The sequence below is a fragment of the Gobius niger genome (genome assembly GCF_951799975.1).
Source record: "Gobius niger genome assembly, chromosome: 12".
NCBI lineage: Eukaryota > Metazoa > Chordata > Actinopteri > Gobiiformes > Gobiidae > Gobius > Gobius niger.
The window spans coordinates 24,794,151-24,813,773 of NC_136863.1; the positions used below are offsets into that span (position 1 = coordinate 24,794,151).

General features: G+C 39.5%; 2 protein-coding genes across 2 annotated transcripts; both read right to left on the minus strand.

The window, feature by feature from the left end:
• Nucleotides 1-1,418: 1,418 nt before the first annotated feature.
• On the minus strand, nt 1,419-13,862 carry tdrd12 (tudor domain containing 12; the record flags this gene model as incomplete). The annotated part of the gene is made up of 27 exons (XM_079567572.1): nt 1,419-1,492; nt 1,559-1,619; nt 1,934-2,087; nt 4,428-4,541; nt 5,371-5,499; nt 5,885-6,048; nt 6,226-6,318; nt 6,639-6,846; nt 6,919-7,100; nt 7,747-7,828; nt 7,956-8,173; nt 8,305-8,444; nt 8,527-8,644; nt 8,723-8,851; nt 8,910-9,101; nt 9,330-9,457; nt 9,541-9,694; nt 9,762-9,947; nt 10,040-10,150; nt 10,246-10,332; nt 11,153-11,201; nt 11,269-11,334; nt 11,404-11,516; nt 11,809-11,967; nt 12,464-12,572; nt 13,206-13,342; nt 13,761-13,862. The coding sequence occupies 27 exons, from the start codon at nt 13,860-13,862 to the stop codon at nt 1,419-1,421; spliced, it is 3,459 nt and encodes a 1,152-aa protein (XP_079423698.1).
• A 3,386-nt stretch (nt 13,863-17,248) lies between these two features.
• faap24 (FA core complex associated protein 24) lies at nt 17,249-18,788 on the minus strand. Its single transcript, XM_079567900.1, has 4 exons — nt 18,551-18,788; nt 18,242-18,384; nt 18,016-18,171; nt 17,249-17,607 (listed from the first exon to the last, which is right to left on the minus strand). Exons 1-4 carry the CDS (start codon nt 18,648-18,650, stop codon nt 17,368-17,370), a joined length of 639 nt encoding a protein of 212 aa, XP_079424026.1. The 5' UTR covers nt 18,651-18,788; the 3' UTR covers nt 17,249-17,367.
• Between the last annotated feature and the right edge of the window lie 835 nt (nt 18,789-19,623).

Here is a 19,623-nt window from a genome sequence, read left to right on the forward strand (position 1 = left end):
AAGAGGAGAGGGGAGTTAATCAGAAAGGCGAGTGTTGCATAAAACCCTAACTATCTCCGAATCTAGAAAAAAAAAAAAAAGTGATATTGATCAAAACTCGTCTCTGTTAACTTAGGATTTCTTAGGCACCGAGGCACGCAGAATTAGAGTCTTTCAACAGCTATAACATAGAATATGCTGTGGTGCTACAAATAACATGAAAAATGGTCTGGATTATTGGCGCTCTACAGCTAAATCCCCAAAACAGCGCAGCACTCAATGTGTTAACTATGTACATAAAGAAATACTAGTAGGCTAAACCACGCATTCATAAATATAAAAGCCGATCCAACTAATAATTCACTGTCAGAAGTACAGCTAATCCACTCCTTTGGCTGCAGCCTGAAAAACCCACATGGTCCAAACTTATTGGCCATGTACACGCATCCTGAATCTGACACGTGTTTCCGTTTTGCCCATTAGACGAGCGAGCGAGAGTTTGTAGCTGATTTTACACTTAAATTCACCAGATAAATTGCTCCATGCCGCATGCCTTCCCGTTTGTCCGAGTATTCCCTGGGTTTGACCTGACAGGCGCTGCAGCATTAGCAGGGTTCGGTTATTATTCTAGAATGGGGATGATCCTGTCAATAAAAATGCACCACGCAATTATTGAGATTTGCCCTAAAAAAAGCACAAAACACATTTTGCTCCATTAATAAGAAAACAAATAAAATCAGGTATAGTGTCTTTAAGAGCAGCTGGAAAAAGTGAATCTCTCCAATTACTCCAAGTCTCATCTTACTCAATGACAGTATTGACAGTAGGGCTGAAACAACTAATCGATTAATTGACAACTAATCGATTACTAAAATAGTTTTCAACTATTTCAGTAATCGATTAATCGTTTTCTAGCAAGCGCAGACTAAAATGGAGCAAAAAAGACATAACAATTATGTATTTTGGATGAAAACCTACTTTGTTTTTAAAGTTAGGGTCTGTAGTGTTTTGTACATTATAAATTTCATAAATATCTGTCTTTGTCTCGTCCAATCAGAAAGCAGAATTAGCACAAAGAGCCTCCTACAAACATTTACTTTAAGTTTACTCCATCAACATGTCCTCAAGCGGCGCCACTTTAGCTTATGTGATAAAAAAAAATGAAGAAATACAATTTCCATGCACCTTTCACAGCCAAGCGATTAATCGATTAATCGTAAATATAATCGGTAGATTAATCGATTACCAAAATAATCGTTAGTTGCAGCCCTAATTGACAGTTCCTTTGTCCACTTGAAGCACTGGCTGAAGTTTTTTTTTATGTCCACACCTTATGAGGAAGCACTTTTTTTTGGACAAAAATATTCCTTCAATTTGAATTATGTGCAATATTAAACCAAAATAAAAATTAAAAGGGGCTATAAAAACAAACTGTTTTTTCAGTCACTGTCACTGTCGGTCTCCGAGTTCACATAGAAGTTGTGCTCTCCAATGTCCTCCACAAAAGACTGACCTGACACAAAAGTGAAGTCGTTACGTTTAGATACTGTTTCTATTATATTTGTCACTGTGCACTTACCATTGCACATCCGGTCGTCGTCTTCTTCAAAGTGGTCCAAGTCATAGCTCACAAATATGTTCTGTTGTAAAATATATATGAATTCACAGGTTTACATTGCGATTAGGAATATCACCATAACGCTGTGGTAAAAAAAACTACAAAACCTATGGTCTCATCAAGTAAAAAAAATGTTTTCATTAGCCCCAGGGGTACAAAAGCATTGTTATCAACGACCAGACTTTGCAACTTTGGAAGCCTTTTGTTTTTGATGCGAGTCACGGAAACAGAGAAAAGCGTGACTTACTACAAAAGTCATAGCACAGTGCCCTACTCCTCCAGAATCTACGGCCAAAGCCTATGTATTCATTCAATTGATTTAATACAAATACATACCTTTGCCTTTACCAGCTTCTCCCAGCATGTAGGCGTCTCTTTGAGGAGTGTAAGGACGGGTTCATTGGCCTTGAGTTTCCACGAACATCGATCAGTGTCAATGTTTCTGTGAAGTTCCAGATTAGCTTCGTACCATTTGCTGTCCACTCTCCCCCTACAAATTTAACAGATCAAGTTACTTTGGCACAGTTCAAACACAAATGTTTGCATTTTCCTAATTATAAAGCTGGCCACAAATTGTATTCTGCATGTTATACTGTGCATACAAATGCCTAGGCCTGGCTATCGAGACAAAATATCACAAGTTATATTTAGTCCAGGGACCACCAATTCATTTTCTCGTAGGAGGTGTGGTTTACCATCGTCCAGAGCCGTTTTTTGGGCGCTACAAATGTCTATCATGCGTCTGCACGTAGCCACAGCCAATCGTATCATCGTATCAGATGACGTATGTGCTGTAAACTTTCGAGCTAAACTATTTAGAACACGGCCTAAAGCTTGATCAAAATATGGTGTCGATGTCGTCATGTTGGATTTGTACATAAACTTTTTTCAATAATATGTTTTATCCATAAACAAACTACAATGTATGTCGAATAGCTCGTCATCGTCTTGCTGTCCCTCCTTGTTCTGTGATTGGTCCCCAAATCCATGTGAAAATTTTGGCCATGGTCCCCAGGCTGTTGTGCAGTTTGAAATGATTCGAGCGCACACAGCAGCATGGATATTCCCAGGCTAACAAATGCCCACGATTTCACTGAAAGTTTGTCAATAATTCAAAGCCTCTCATTTTAATGTCTCATCTTAGCAAATGCCAATACATTGCTGTGCTACAAAAAAAAAGAAAAAGGTAAGTAAATGATCAACTGTGACAATTTGTAAAATGTGGGTAAAAGTTAAAATACAGTCTAAGTAGGCAGTGGTTCCCAACCTTTTTTCCTTGAAGACCCCTGCACAAGCTATTGTCAAAACAACAAACACGCGTATCAAAACCTACAACTAATTGCCAAAAGGCATTTATTTCAAACAAATAAAATGGTAAAAAAAAAAAAAAAAAGTCAACTTTCATTTCCAATTATTTGCTCAAATAAGAGCCCTTAAGTCCTTACACTCTGACCAGACAAAGCTCTGTGGCCCCCTGCAATCCCAGGCACCCCCTCGGTTGGGAACCACTGGTCTAAGAATTGAATTATGTACTGGCTTTAGTTGGTTAAAAAAAAAAAAAAAAATATGATAGATGATTATACTATGTGCTGATGGAAATGTACCGTTTGAATGTAGTTTCCCATTTGAATGTGGCAACAAATCAGTAACACTTAGTGTTAATGTGTCCATATATTGTAATATACTAGTCAAGTGTAGAGAAAATCCTTTGCACACATTTAATTAATAATCAAATGACACTAAATGCATTTCAAACCAATTTATTAAGAGGCTATAGTAACTTGTGAAGCCATGATCACAAACTTGAGTATAAACTGTTCACAATACGTCTAAGTTAAAGAGTAGGGCCATTCAGACCTAAATGGAAAAATCTTTCATCATTTAACCAGCCATATTGCACTCCGTGGGCTACTGAATATGCACAATGGCGACTGGCCAATTCCTATTGGCCTCCATTTTACTCCTATGAAATAGTTAAATCTCGCTCAAATAAACATTTAAAGATAACGTGGTGGACAATAAGCAGCTGGTGTACACTGCCTGACCAAAACAAAAGTGTCCGGCTGTCCTGGATTTACCGAACTGATATGATCTGGGGCTGCTGCAGTTGCTCAAGTCTTGGTCTATGTGCCCAAAAAAGGAGATCAGCTGAGGACCTGAACATCCTGAATAACCAGGTTACTTGGATTGCATATTCCCTGATGGCATGGGCATATTACAAGATGACAATGCCAGGATTAATTGAACTCACATTGTGAGTTCAGGGAGCATGAGACACCATTTTCACACATAGATAAGCCACCACACAGTGGTCACACTCTCCCATCCAAGATTTTGGTGAGGGATTAATGCAACACTGGATCTTTTGATAGTGCAGAAGCTTAAATCAAACAATGCAGTCGCAAATACGTACTATAATCAAAGCTAAAAGTGGTCCTACCAAATAGCATTTTTGACTAGGGATGCACCGATCCGATACTAGTATCGGATATCGGAGCAGATACTGGAAAACAATACTGGTCTGAGTAGCACCAAATAAAGTCAAACAATTATCTTACTGCAGCGAATAATAGCAGAACCAGCTTCTTGCATAATTAAACTCAAAATTGTATTTAATGTACTACATGGTATGTATAGTTATGAACAAAATTGATGAATTAAAGCAAACAAGAGGTCCCCATGCACTCACCAATGACCTAAGAAACTGACAAACATGCTGCTAGTGCTGAACATATACCCGCTCCCTCCAGTGTAAAAGGCTCTGGTGAACGTGCTCCACCGTGTGCCGTGCTGAGAGTGTGGCAGCATGAGCGGCCTGCTGCCAACAGACCTGAACACAACTCGATCAGACGAGAACTGACAGCTCGGAGCCTCCGGGTTTGACAGCTTCAGCGTCACTGTGAGGGAGTCAGTCGACTGGTACCAGCGGACCGAAGGGTGCAGGCTGAGACCAAAACCAAAAACACGACATTATAAAGGAGTCACACTGAGAGCAGCTTATGTGGTTTATGTGGCTACACAACGCAAGTGGATTGGAATAGATGTCTTTTATAAAGTGTTCACATGTATAAGATTAGCACAGGTCCTTGTAAAATAATCCTTTGCGAAGATAAAACCTTTAATTATTGTATCATGTAGATGCTAATTTATTGTGACAAACAAAAGTTAAGTTCTTCTTTTAATGTCACAAAGGTGTCTATTTACACAGCTTTTTGATGTTTCTGGATTTTACATACCTTTTGTTGTTATGTTCACCATTAATTTGGCTGCTGATTGCGCTCAGAACTTCATTTCTAGCCATTTCATGATCTTCAGTGACTCCTGGAAGCCATAAACATAAGTGATATGATTGTGTGACAGCTAAAGGGTACATTTAAGTAACAAAGTGAAATGTATTCTCACCATTTTGCATCACTGGGCTGGTCTGTAGAGAGGAATCATTACTGAAAAAGCATAATACCATCACAATTAAGATAAAGAGTTTAAGGTTACACTTTACAAGCAAAATTACGCTATTATAGATAAAGGAGCATCTGAATTTTTAAGTCAAGAACTACGTGAGTGAGAAGAAACAAATGACTTGAGTAAAAGGTAAAGGCATAAACCTTGCTAAAAGCTCCAAGGACTTGCAAGAATGGAGTAGATCAGTCGTTTTCAGTTGTTTTTCTTGTGGCCGATCCAGGAGCTTCTGACGGGAGAGAATCAGAGGCAAAGGTAGAGGGGAGGGTGGGAGTGTGACCAAAGGAGGTTTGTTTATGATGGAGTTTGGACACAGCAACTCCAGCTTGGGCCGGTCCGCTGCAGCCCTGAGATTCCTGACTTCAGCCGCTCTAAAGGCCTCAGTGAGGGCTTCCTCTTCAGCTTGGATACGGTTTTCCAAAGAGATGACGGAGTTAGATGACCTGCAGGTTATGTTTAAGTTTAGAGAGTACTTCATCTTACTTTTGGGCACTAGTCCATTATTTATTAGAAGATGCACAAGCATTGTTATTTCAAGCACCAATATAAACATGCAAAAATGAATAAATACACATAAGCGTGTGATGTGATAGATAAGACATCACATAATGCCCCAAACTATCGATACGTTTGGTAGCGTTACTTAAGGCTACATTTTTAAATTGACTAGAACAAGATTCTTTCCAGATGCCGCTGTCGACTATGTGGCCCTCTGCGTTCCACATTGGAGGGAACATTTATGAGTTGAAGAAACCAAAAGAAGTCATAGTTGCATCTGTAATTGCGTCATACAATGTCAATATTTAGTATTGTGTGGTTGTTTCTTACACAGAGAGGTCGTTTGAGCTGGCGGCTGAGTCGGCATGACAGAGGGCCTTGAGGAGGTTGATGTGCTCCGGGTTACTCTCTGCCATTCCACTGCTCAGGATCTCCGACTGAAGACTGTACTCATTTATCAGAGTTTTCATTCCAGGAACCTGAGTGACTCTCACCTAAAGGACGAGAAATACTGAAAGGTTGATGTGCGCTACATTCAAAAAGACTTATGTGTAGGGCCGAAAAACTTGGCAGAAACATGACATTTTCTGTGGAGGACAATATATTGGTTAAATCAGTTTGCTAACTGCGATTATTCCAATATTCAACTGATTACTCTTTCTAAATATTACCATAGGATCAGCAAAAACGGTGTTTCCCAATGTGAGAACTACTCGAACTCGGTGCTGTAATCCTTTGATCTTCTGGCTTATTGCTCGCGTGACCTGTGACGAACAAGGTATAACACTTATGAACAATGTGTCGTGAAATGAGCAAAATAAACTCTGCCCCCACAGACAAACCCTGATTCTAATCAGCAGCAGAGCAATTTTACAAACTTTTGGTCCACAAAAGATAGATGGCCAACATGTTCCAGTTACTCCGTGATGTTCTTTGATACTGATATAATCAGTATTAGTAAATGTTGTTTTGAAAACATAAGAATTTCTAAATGGACAGTAGCACTGAAAGGCCAAAGAGCTAAGGAAGACTAAAAATATTGGAACAAGTGGAGTGAATAAGGAAATATAACAAAGAACGACACCTTGGGATGCCAGTCTCTTTCAGAGTCGGCTGGTTTGACTCTACACACGATGATCTCCACAGCCTGACCAGGAACAGACTGGAACTGCTCTGGCAACTGCAGCAGCTGATGGGCTTTGACTTCCTCCCTTTTACCCACATCAATGAACTGAACGAAAACGCTGAAAAACAGCCGGTCTCCTCGGTCTGGGATGGACAGGACTTTTACCCTTAGGCGAAAACAGATTCGGTGTGAAAAGCGCAAACTCTCAGCCTTAATGCAAGTCAATTCATTGTCACACCTGTGGACGTCCTTTTCCTCCTGTACTGCATAAAGAGCTCCCGCCAGCACCTCAGTGGCTCCTGGTTTCTTATCAGCATAGAACAAAGTCATCGCTGCTGCAAGGCTTCCAAAGTCATTTTCCTCTTTTGTGACAATATGTCCATAAAATACTGAGGCCGTCTTAATGAACAGGGGCACCACCTAGGAAAACATATTTAATTTAATACTTAAGAGTCAATGCCAGAATAATAAAAAACAGCAAATGTTACCAAAAGTACTGGGAAGAAAACCCTACATTTAAAGCATATTCATTGAGCTTCGATAAAAATGTACCACAACTATTTTGTTTACTTTTACTTCTTAAAGGTAATGTAGGATGCGCTCCAAGTGGTTTTGAAAAAAAGTCAACAAATTGTGTTGCCTTAAGCTGCACGAGACAAAACATTGGATCTGGCAACCCTCAGCATGGAGCTCATTCTGCTTTCAGATTAGATCAAACAAAGCTGTAAACAAACAATATGTATGTATGATGGTATGTAGTATGGTTGATTTATTCACAATTCCAAAACCATTTTACAATTCTTATGTTGATGTTTATAAGAAAGGGTTGTTCATCGCCTTGCACCTGGTGATGTGCGTATATCTACAGTGATTGAATGTTGATGTTAATCAAATATCAACACAATATTGCTACATGACATTCCGTGATTTGTTCCTGGTCGTTTAGTTCAGTCTACAGCAAACTGAATTGCCCTTTTAGCCACAAAGTTGGTTACCTGATTTTTAGTCATCAAATGCTGAAATTGTAAGAAATCCAACCACATTAAAGGATTAAGTCAGTACTCACTTCTATGACTCCAGATGCTGGAAGCTCAGATTTATCCAGGTTTGGATTCCAACTGTGGCGATCGGGACACACACTGCTGTCCCTGAAAATGCAGAAAAAAACAAAACAATGCACTTTACAGTGGGTCAAATGTTCACATGCAACATTCATAGCATTGTTACAATATAACCCAAGAACCACAGAGTGCCACACCACAAGAAATAACCGACCTGCATGCTCCAAAACTCTTGAGGTGGCTGCACAGAGGTTTGTTGGTTTTCTGGTCCTCTCTGGCTGCTGTGACGCTCTGAGCAAAGGAACACAGCTCGGGGGGTAGGGGAGCACCAGTCCGGCCCAAATAACGCAGGACTCCCACCACGTGGCGAGCGTTTCTTTCAGAGATGAGCAGCACAGACTTGGCGAGATGGTGGCCAGTGTCCACTTTGTCCTGGGAGCCCTGAGACAAAAGTGGTTGTTTTCAGATTCTAGAAAGCCATGCCATAGTAGCTCCACAGGATTATTATCACTCCATAAGATAAACATATTAAATATATGAAACGATTAAATGGATGGTCTTACAGGTGTGGTAAGGTTTCTGAAGTTTTTGACCATGCTGAAAAGTCGACTGCCAAACTTTCTGGGGGAAGACGGGAAGCCATAGTGGACGACACAAGTCGCATCGAGAATCCCCAGACATTTTAAGCATTCGTTAGTCGTCACTAAAACAGAAATTACGTCCAACGTTAACCCATCATACCCTATTGGAGCCAATAGTGGGATGGAGTACTGTGTTAAGATTACCAAGAACAACATGCGTGCCAGGACCAATGTTTTTCTTCCATTGCTGGACGACAAAGTCAAACTCGTGAGTGAGACCTTCGTGGGACATCATGCAGAAGGCGGACTTGTTTCTCACAGCCTGGAAAATAAAACAAAGTCATCAGATTTTAGGGTTACTGAGCTCCCACTTTTTGGGGTTTTATTTGTGCATTTTTACCTCGAACACATCATCAGCTTCCCGAGGAGAAGAGGTAATGATCAACGTCTTCTGCCCAACGTCTGGAGTGAAATCCAAGGTACCCAACAGCACATTGATTTTACTGCTCTCCAGACTCATGAGGATGATCTAACAGGAAGAGTTACTGTATATTCAAGCAATCATTTAACCGTTTCTGCCCGCTTACTTGCTGAAGATTAGCATAGAGAGCTGCCTCCTCCGGGATGGTGATGATGATGGAGGGGTGTGGCATGTGACCGGTTAGTAGCTCCTCCATCTCACTGGTCCATTGTTTGGACACAGCCACGATCTGCTGAGGACACGTCGCCTTGTCCTCACTCGACACCACTTTCTGGAAATGCTGCAGGATGGTTGTCATCTGGAAACCAAAGCACCAGTTTGAAAAAATAAAAAATGTTTTTAATTTACAAGATACAACTGTTGTCTATCCTTTCTGATTAACTCTGACAGTTTCAGAATCTGGCTTACAGGAGTCCTGTCCCGAGAGCAGATGTTTTTTTATCGGAAACCAACCCACCCAAGTTAGTTCTTAAAGCATTATTGACAGCCTGCATGATTATGGATAATCCTAGGCTTAAAACAATACCTGCTCAGGGGCCAGGGTAAAGAGCTGATCGGCCTCATCCAACACCAAGTGGTACATACGCAGAAAGAGGAAGCAGTGATGGGACAAGACCCGCACAAAACTGAAGGGGGTGGTGATTATGAGCAAGCCTGTTTCGAACCACAACAAAGCGTGAAAGATGAAATAAAACAAAAATGTGAATGATTTGACATCGTTCTCAAACAGGACTGACAGTTTTTGGGGATCTTGACAGATTTTGCCTCATCCTTTTTCACTCCAACATTGATGATCATGGGATGGAGGCTGTTGCTGACTTTGGTCTCCTCCAGAAGGTCAAATATGGCTTGGGTCTTTTGCCATCCAGGACACACTACCACCACTATGGGCTGGAGATGAAGAAGGGAAATGACTTATCTGGAAGACAATTTTTAGCAGCATTGTAATTGTACTGACCCCAGTGCTGGAGGTGAGGGAGGAGTAGATGGAGTTTTGCAGGATGTGTGTGAGCAGCGGAGGGAGGTAGCTGATGGGCTGCTCAGCGTTGGGAGACACGATCAGAGTGTTGCATCCACGAGCCACAGCGGGCCAACTGTAGCGGTCAGCGGGAGATAGGGAGTAGAGCTGCTTCCTTTGTATTAGCTGGGAACGTAAATAATCGGCTGAGAGTAAGATGCTGAAGTATATATAGTTCCATTCTAAAGCGGCGCACGATTGTCGCGATTATTGTTTACCCGGCGGAGCTGGTCAGTAATGGGGGTGTCATCCAAACTCTGACAGGGCTCAAGTGGGAACACAGAATGAACCAGGTGCAGATCCTTCTGTGGGTCCACCGCTGGTGCAACCTGACTCAAACAGTAAAAGATGAGGAACCTTGCACTTGAATGTACATCTACACCAAGGTAATACACTTTTCTGTTAGTGACTGCACTCAAATTACCTCTACATCTTCCGAGTCATCAGCCTTTAACGGCTCCGGGTTCAACCACTCCAAGAGCCTGTTTTCAGACACAGTAGTTAAAAGCGGCTATCAAGGGGGTAAATTATGAATTATGAATCACATAACACTGATCAGAGCATTTTAGCAGGATTTTTTGATTTGTAAGCTCAATCTCACCGGGAACAGGCCCAATGATCCTCACTTCTCCATGACCTCTCCTTCTCTGGGGCCTCAGACTCGCACAAGCTGCTCGCTTCACTGCTACATAAAGAAACAAAGGCTCACTTATTTGGCAACAGAGGTGCGAGTTTCCTTTTGTAATAGACCAAATTAAATCAGATTTCTATAGTTGATGTACCTTTTAGGTTCATTTGCAAGTTGTTGAAGCTCAAGCTCAAGTAGATAGTCATCACTTCCACTGTAAAAAATACACATTTATACAAAAATACATCGAGCGGATGGCAATTAATAAAATGTGTTAAAAATTGTAATTATTCACTCACTTTACACTTTGTTCATCGTTTGCTGTTGTAGGTTCACTGCCGAAGTATTAATACAATAAGTTCAAACAGAAAACTATATTTATAAGAATGTAATTTCCATACATGGGTGGTGTGCAGTTATCGGTCGCTGCAGCGGTGCCTTCAGGTTTGTTTTCTTGATTAAAGATCTGAAGATGAGATGCCAAATTAATTGATGATTTTAATCATTTATTTAGAAATAATTCTAGTCACATGCAGCAGATAAGAGTGAATACTGTATTCAAATACTCATGGCAAGAAGCTATAAAAAATGTTTTTAAAAAAAGAGATATAGGTTATACTAAAAAGATAACACCGAACTCCCAAAGAAGCCAGAATAAAATGCTTTAGAAGGGATGTGTGGATGGCATGTGTCACAGACTTACACTCGCAGTCTGATTGAAGATGCTTTGAGGGTTCAGAAACTTCAAGAATCTGCCGGCACCAATAAGTAGTCATTATCAATGTCACAAACTCAGAATTGTGTATTTCAGACACTCACTTGAAAAGACTAATGTTTTTGGTCAAAGCTGCAGCCAAAGAAGAGTCGGTTTCTTCTGTGCAGTCACTGGAAACCACAGCAACATAAATAAAACATATCAAACTATTTGAGGATCTTTAGGATAATACTATGTACCTTTCTGCAGCAGAGGCCTCAAAACTACTACTTGATTGGATATCAGGAAGATTTTCTGCCGTGACGTCTGAATTTGTGTCTTTCTCTGTTATAGTAAATTCATCTTGGGGAATCTGGAACATTTGTCAATAATGCACTTGTCAATAGCAAAAAGTCACATTTAATTTTAATAAAATTAACCCATGGGCAAGACAGAGGCAATAATGATGAGGATAAGTCATTTAATAGGAAGTAAATTGTATGAATGACCTGAGGTTCGCATCCATTAGTCATCCAATTACATGTTTCTGCAGTATCCAGATAAAGAGCTGCTGTTCAAGTAAACATGTTAGTCACACACACAAAAAAAATATTTCAAAAGGGCAGCTCTTTTCTTTTACCAGCAGGTGGCGGTGAATGTGGTACAGGCTTTGGCAAAGGCTTTGTGTAGTTTACAACATGGTTTAAAATGCTGGACGACAGCATCGCTGGTTTTCGGTCTTCATCATCCAACCCACTGCCTGCCGCTGGGTCTTTGCTGTAGTAGGCAAACTTTTTCGCCACTAGCTCATCATTCGCACAGACCTATAAACAAAAAGTACAAAAGGCAACTGTCTTTTTCCTGAACATCACTGTACTGATTGATTTCACACCTGGAGCTTAACATGGTCTTTTACCTTAATGCTCCCAAACATGAGGAAGAGCTGTATCGATATTGAATCTTCCTCCGTTTCATGCAACACTGCTTCTGTTTGAGACGAGGCTAAACAAATAAAATCATGAAAACAAATGAAGTACCTGAATTGGTTAATGAGCTCTAAATATCTAACATGCTCCAACCTTGAAGAAGTTTGTGTAAATAGAGCGTAGAAGAGCTGTCCCAGTGACCAGACGGTCTGAAAAAACATCAAAATAAAAGTCTGGCAATGTTGTAAAATGTTTTTGTTTTTTACTTGTGAACCCCTTGAGTTTGATCAATACTTGATTACCCCATGTTATGCATTATTGATGTTCTGTACTCCAGTTTAACACTCTTCCCACTATATGACATGATTTATGTTGAGACTTACATCATCTTTGCCTTTTCCTCATTCACAGACACTAGAAGTCGTATTGGTTTTACTCCTGAAAGGTGAAACCTCTGGACCCAGAACGGCAGCAGCAGGAAGTCTGGCATCGCCACTCGAACCCTTACAAACAATGAAAAATGGCAAAAGTCAGAAAGAGCACTTGAGATGCAAACCTTGTTGAGACGAACCAGTCCAGAAATAAGAGAATGGAGTCAGCTTGGCTTTTGTGTCGGGTTACACCATATCTTTTAAGTTTTTATTTTTAAGCAGCCTGGAAGTAAACAGGTAAAGGGATTTGAATATCCATCTATATATTTAAATCAAAATTGTAAGTTAAAATTGGAGAGTAAACTTGATTTGGCAACATAGCTTTTCTGCATTGTAAACATGACATTTGGAACAGAAAAACAGACCATGTGCGCTGTTGTGTATCCAAACAGAGCGCGTTTTTCTCTCGTGCAAATAAAGGATGCCAGAGGCTAAATAGGCACAGTGCTTGCATTGGCGGCCCCCCTTGTTCAAGTCTCAACTCTATGAACTGCGGCTGAGACGTGCTTCCGATTAACTCAAGTGAACAATGGGGATGTGAGGGAGTGTCAGAGAGTTGGAAACGCATTCACGCCACAGCTGTGAGATTTTACTACTACTACTACTTACTTTCTCATTATCACGGATTGATCAAGTAATTCTGGTAGAGCAGCTTTAATGTGAAACGTTTATATACATCTGTGAACAATTGAAGCATGATCTTACTGGTCTGAGGGCACTACAAGCTGCTGTCCGCGGTCGACCAAAAAGCATCGAACCTGACAGGACACAGAGTCTGTGATGACGGCCTCAACCTTTGCCCGACACCAACATTTCAGAGCCGGCGAGAAGGCCACACAGATCTGGAAAGATATTAGGTTAATACAAACAAAGGTCAAGATGCCATTGTGATCCTTTAAAGGATAATTTCGTACATAAGATTAGCATAAAAAGCAGAGTAGATACATTTTTCATTATTGATCAAACACTTTGTTGAATTGAGACCTGGACTGATGCACATTTCAGCTTCTTCACATCAGTGGTCAAGGATTATCTAAACCATTGTGATAGTGGGCACTTTAAAATGGGCAACAGCCACCTGCGAGTCTTGATTGAAAGATATATTGCAGATTGATTTAATGTACTGTACCCATTATGTGTATATGTGTGTTTTTGTTGTTTTGTTCTTCGTATTGAAAAATGTTGTCCCTACAATATCAAAATATGTATTGTTCAATGTGGTCAATATTGCTCAAGAATCAAATCATGGTCTTCGCTCACCTGTCCCTTCTCTAAGGTTGTGTGCTTCAGTTTGTGTTGATCCTGGGTGACATCATGATAGAAAAGGTTCATTTGTGCGGTTAAGTGGTCGTACTGTCCCATGGTCTGTGCATCACCTCCAGGGCCGCCCTCCACCCGACCCCAAATGCAGGCCGGACTTTCCACCTGATAAAACAGAGCATTTTAATGGGAGATGGGACAATAGATTATTCATCCACACAATTGCTTATTTCTATCAGTATCAGTGGCAATGCAGACACGTGTTAATTATCTATCGTCAAAAATGAACATGACTTCATTGTTGAGAGTGCCGATACTAGCCTTTCAACACACACAATTGATATATGGTATCAATCGTTTATTGGGTTGGACAGGCGAATATTGGGCACCCTCCACAATGGCGGCTTGGTTTTTTTGTGTGGGATTGGCAGAAGATTAAAACACATGGCCATTAAACTTTCAAGTTTTATTTTATCTTCCTTGTGAACAAAACAAAATGACGAAGACACTTACCTTTAAGATGGATATTTTCAGCATGGCTTTAAATGGCTGTAAAATGAAGAATGGTTTGGTCAAAAATCTTTCAAAGATCCGTGAAAAACAACAGCGCCGCCATTTTGCTCGTTCCGTCTGGCATTGACCGCAAGCAAATGCTAACAGCGGCTAGTTAGCTTGCTCGGTTTGAAAAATCTCAACCAGCAGAAACAAGATATAACTTACACTTTCAAAGACCATTTTACCAACCACTTGTTTTGAACGTAGTTTGGTTGCTGTACGTGGTTATGTTCTTTTTAAATGTTGATCAAAACAAACCTGTAATATGCAGAAGCAGCGGCGCTGGACTCACTTCGAGGAGACGGATTCGCACACTGACTGACTGCACCTGGCTGGCGCCAACAGCTCAACCCCACCACTAAGGGCGCACACGGACGCACATGGTAACGAAATACACGGAAACTTCTACGTGGCGGACTGGTGGTCACGTTGAAAGTTTTGTAAAAAATAAATAAAAATAAAATAAAATAAAGATTAAAAAATTATAAAATCACACAAAGAGGCATAGCCCAGGAATCTACAGGAACTGCAGGTTTTTTTTTCTCGTCAAAAAGAATAACCCGTTTTACCATCCGAGGAAATAAAGAGGCCCATCCACAACTACCCCAAAAGAATCCAAGCTGTCATCGGCTATGTTTTCATGGCCAGAAAAAATCAGACAACTGGAGTAATCAGATAACCCAATAATCCGATCTGATGCGTTTACATTCACTTTAGAAATCTGAGAATTTAAAACTCTAGGTTTTACATGCCATAGAGTTTTGGAGTTTTAGAGCAACTGAATGTTCTCAACACTCCTCCCTCCAATCATTAATCTCCATCTGCTGAACCAGGTGGAGATTATTGAAAGTGATTGCGCCTCTATATTTAGAAAGTAAATAGGTCCAGGATTCAAACTGTGCATTATTATTCTTCGCAATTGTAGTGATCTCAGCAATGTTAAATACAAATAACTCAAACTGTGCTTGAACTTTTATAAGGATGTAAGAAGAGACAGTTTAGTAAAAATCAGGGTCTTGAACCCTCAGTTCTGAGGATTGAGCAATATTGTGCATTTGTGCGGCAGCTCTAACCTTGACTGTTGGTTGCACACTGTGTTTTATCTTTAAACAAATTAGGAAGTTATATCTTGTAGAACAGGAAAAGTCTCAAGAGATTTGTGTCGTGAAGAACTCCTCCTTCTGAAGGGGTTCTCTCTGCTCTCGCTATGAACCTGGAGACAAGTAAATCTCAAGAGATTTTTCCTGCTCTACATTTGGCCTTTATGTGCCTTCTCTTATGCACCTCCAAACAAAAGATGTGCGAAGTAAATCGTCTTGAATTCATGTCATGGACAGCTGTGATTTTTTTGTTCATATTTTGTTAAAAAGGCTTTGAGTCTTTTCATTTTTAATCTTTGGAACATTCATTTGGACCCTTTTCTTTATTTTCCTGGTTAGATTAGACACACAAGTGTGAAACATCAGAAAGAAATCAGATTACATCCATATCACAAAATGTACATCAGATTATGCTGATCTACACGTGTCTCTTCAATAATCTGAGAACTCCAGAAATCAGATTATGATCAGATTTTTGGCATTCATGTAAACGTAACCATGTGATGTCAAAGGGGGCAATACACAGTATTAAGAACTGGGGAATGTAAAATTTGATCTGGGTTTTTTGTCAATATGATTTAAAAAGAGTAAACTCAGTTGTTTGGCCATAAATGACTTTTCACAACACTATGAGTGAAAAAAAAACTTTGTGTTATCGTTCATATTCTGAAAAATAGTAAAAAGGAAAAAAAAAATGGTAAACTATTGAGCACAACTGTATGTGGGTAACATTTTAAGAGACAGAATTTCCATCTCCATTAGAGTCTTTGGGATGCACAGAGCTAGTTCCTTCACAAAATAAATTCTCGCCTGCAAATAGATTTAATACTTGCATAATTGCTTACGTTACACCTGAAACAGTATCAGACATACTGTAAAAACTATCCTAGCACAGTTATTCTTTCTTCTGAATTGGACACATTTTAAATGGCATATATTGTTAAGAAAATGGAGAAATGTAAACATGTTAGCATTTTATTCTGTTTTTGTCCCATTTCCATACAGTCTATGTAATAATATAAAACAAACAAAATACACAATACAATATTGAAATAATTATAATAATAGCATTTGATTTTAGCTCCAAATGCCCTTGCTGTTGCCCTGTCCTGTGACTGAAATCGACAAAGTGGAGGAGGCAGAGGTAAGCACTTGCACTATTTCAACCCAGTGTTCAGTGTCAAAACAAATACTAAATTTCACACCTCGGCATTGACACTAATTTGGCTTTAGTCGATATCCTGTTGCCACGCTGCATTATCTTCTGCATACCCTCTATAGACACATTTCATGGACATTGCTTGAAGGTGACAATTAGGGCTGAGCGATATATACAAAATTTCATATCTCGATATTTATGCCAGATATCTCGATATCGATACGATACGATATAACTATGGGTTCCGTGGAAACCAAGCATTTTTCAGAAAAATAAAAACATCATAACACAAAAGAGTGCAGTCTTGAATGTTCACATCTCGATATCGATGTGATAACAATGTATCTTTCAGCCCTAATTTTTCAATATCAATATCATGAATGTTCATATCTCGATATCGATAAGATAACGATATATCTTTCAGCCCTAGTGACAATCATGATAGCTACCGAAGTTAACAATGTTTTAAAATCTCTTGGTGAGATGCATTACGCAAATGAAGAAAATCCAGAAAATGCTCTTTGTATCATAATTCTATTCTTGATAAAGTCTACGTTGTAGACCAATGAAAAGTATTCTGTTTTTGTCCCATCTCCATTCAGCATGCATACCAATATAAACACAATACATGATTCAAAAAATTAAATATATAAAATATGCAATTTTTCAAATAAGATTTGAAATGCTCCATCAAAGATCTTATAAAATTCATATTGCAACATTAGCTTAAGATGACTCAAATAACAATTTTCAAGGTAACACTAAATGCATTTTATTGTATCACTGAGGATGCTTAAGTGGGTTTGTGAAAAAAGCTATAGATTTGTTGAGCAGCAGCCTGACCCACGATGGGCTCCAGCTCAGCGGGGGGAGCGTTGCAGAGCTGATGGAGGCTGGGGAAGTGATGGAGCAGAGCCAGAGCTTTGACCCTGCCTACTCCAGGAACCAACTGCACCATGGATAACACCTGAGGGTCCAAGAGTCGTGAAGAACTCCTCCTTCTGAAGGGGTTCTCTCTGCTCTCGCCATGAACCTGGAGACAAGTAAAGCACTGATTTATATCAATTTTTCCACGCCACTAGATTCATAATTGTAGCAGACACCAAATTAAATGTATATGTAAAGTCATCTTCAATTTCTCTGTGAATGTATCTTTAAACATTATATATTACAAGAGTTTTGTAATCCTATCGCAAGATAATTTCAAAACTTTTTTTTTTTCTACACTGAACGTGATGGCAGTATATTTTAGATACTTAAGCCAAATGTGGAAAATATGGCATGCAAACAAACATTAATAAACCTGGTTTTCGCACCTGCACTGCACCTGAAACTGTCTATCTTGGGGGGTTCCAGCCATAAAAGTTTGATATTGAAGACGCAATCAAAAATGTGCCTAAAACTTATGGATACAATTTTGCCTACATATACCCATGCTTACTATTTGAGCGATGAGCTGGGAGGCCTCTGTTTGTCCACTGACTGGCAGAAGATTCAGGCCAAGATCAAACACCACAAACTTCTGCACGGATGTAAAGTACTGCTCACTCAGTCGAGTGTTCTCAACCAGCACCAGCCCCTGGAAGCTGCTGCCAGCCTAAAAGAAGACAATAAAAAGATTAAATTAAACACATTCAAGCCATAGCTAATTCATTCAGTACACCTACATTTCTAAAGCGAACCAGTTTTCTTTTATAGCTGTTCCCTGCAATAATGTCGCTTTCAGAAACATAAATGATGCAGCTTTTGTTGGGCAGGTGGAAGTCAGCAACTCCAAGTTCACTTTCAAAGATAATTTTTATCCCACCACCTTAAAGACAAAGAGATGATGATGATGGGAAGCTCTCTTGATAAAAGTTTGGGACATCTGAATTAAAATCTCTAAAAAATCTCTTTTTTACTTTTCTTTTTTTTTTTTTTTTTGTTTAAATCATTTTTAAGAATATTATGAAGGAAGTTAAGGTGGTCACCCATACCCTTTAGATTTTGAATAAGCGAGGAATTTCTCCATTTCTCACAGGCAATAACATGTCCATAAGGAGGAGCAGCATTCACCAAAACCGACGTGCTGTCCATGAAAATAAACACTGCGCGTTCAGAGTAAAGTTAAAAACGCATCTGTTCACAACGAGAAAATGTTGTAACTTGACTAAAAGTGACATAAACATCAAAATATGTTGAGAGGAACAGTGGGGCAAGATGTTTGTGTTTGCCTCTAAAATCAAGCAACGACACTTCCGTTTCAAAATAGTGCGGGGGGGTGTTTTTGCATCGCCCTCTATCGGACAGAAGAAGAACTACAGATCTTGGCTGTCGCAAATTTAGAAGGTACGTAATCTTGTGTTTTTGTGTTTTTACATTTCTGTCGCAATTTCAATCTCTTTATTTAATCTAATTGTTGTGTGAGAAAATAGAAAATGATGGCAAAAACAATAGCAGGTACACTAACATGAACTAACTATGAACTAGGTTTCAGCATTTTCCAGAAGAATGAAGTGAATGACTGAGAAAGACCACACGGGTCTCTACTGCAGGAATTCACATGCAATAAATAAACGTTAACAGCTAAAAAACACGAAAACTCAAAAACAAAGAGCTTTTATTTTATGCACTTGAAAACAACTCGGCAAACAGACAAAATGCAAGGTATGCGGGGAAATTTACAAAACACAAAAATCATAGTTTTTTTTAACTTTCACAACATGTGCTGTGCTTTTAATTTGATCAAGTTCATGCCAGTTTGGCCAGCAGCAAATCCTTCCACTTAAAGGCCCTGTACCTGATTTTTTCAGGTAGTGGAATTTAAAAAAAAGAAATCCCTCCTTAAATGAATTGTGAAGGAGGACATTTCTGAAAAGACTCTATATTTTTAATTACACACCGCATTTTTTCAGGGATCCTGAAAAAGTGACCCTGAAAACTGTGAAATTGGCTCATAAACTTGTCCCTCTGAAAAATTCTTAATTTACAAACATTGAGCGCAAAAAATCTGGTATAGGGCCTTAAAAGTCTGCAATTCTAATGTTATTTGCATGAGCTGGTGATGTTT

Coding starts and splice junctions, on each gene's coding strand:
- faap24 (XM_079567900.1), bottom strand. CDS start 18,650: ATGGACAGCACGTCGGTTTTGGTGAATGCTGCTCCTCCTTATGGACAT. Junction 18,385..18,550: donor GCTTATTCAAAATCTAAAGG/GTATGGGTGACC, acceptor TTTGTCTTTAAG/GTGGTGGGATAAAAATTATC. Junction 17,608..18,015: donor CCCAGCTCATCGCTCAAATA/GTAAGCATGGGT, acceptor ACTTGTCTCCAG/GTTCATGGCGAGAGCAGAGA.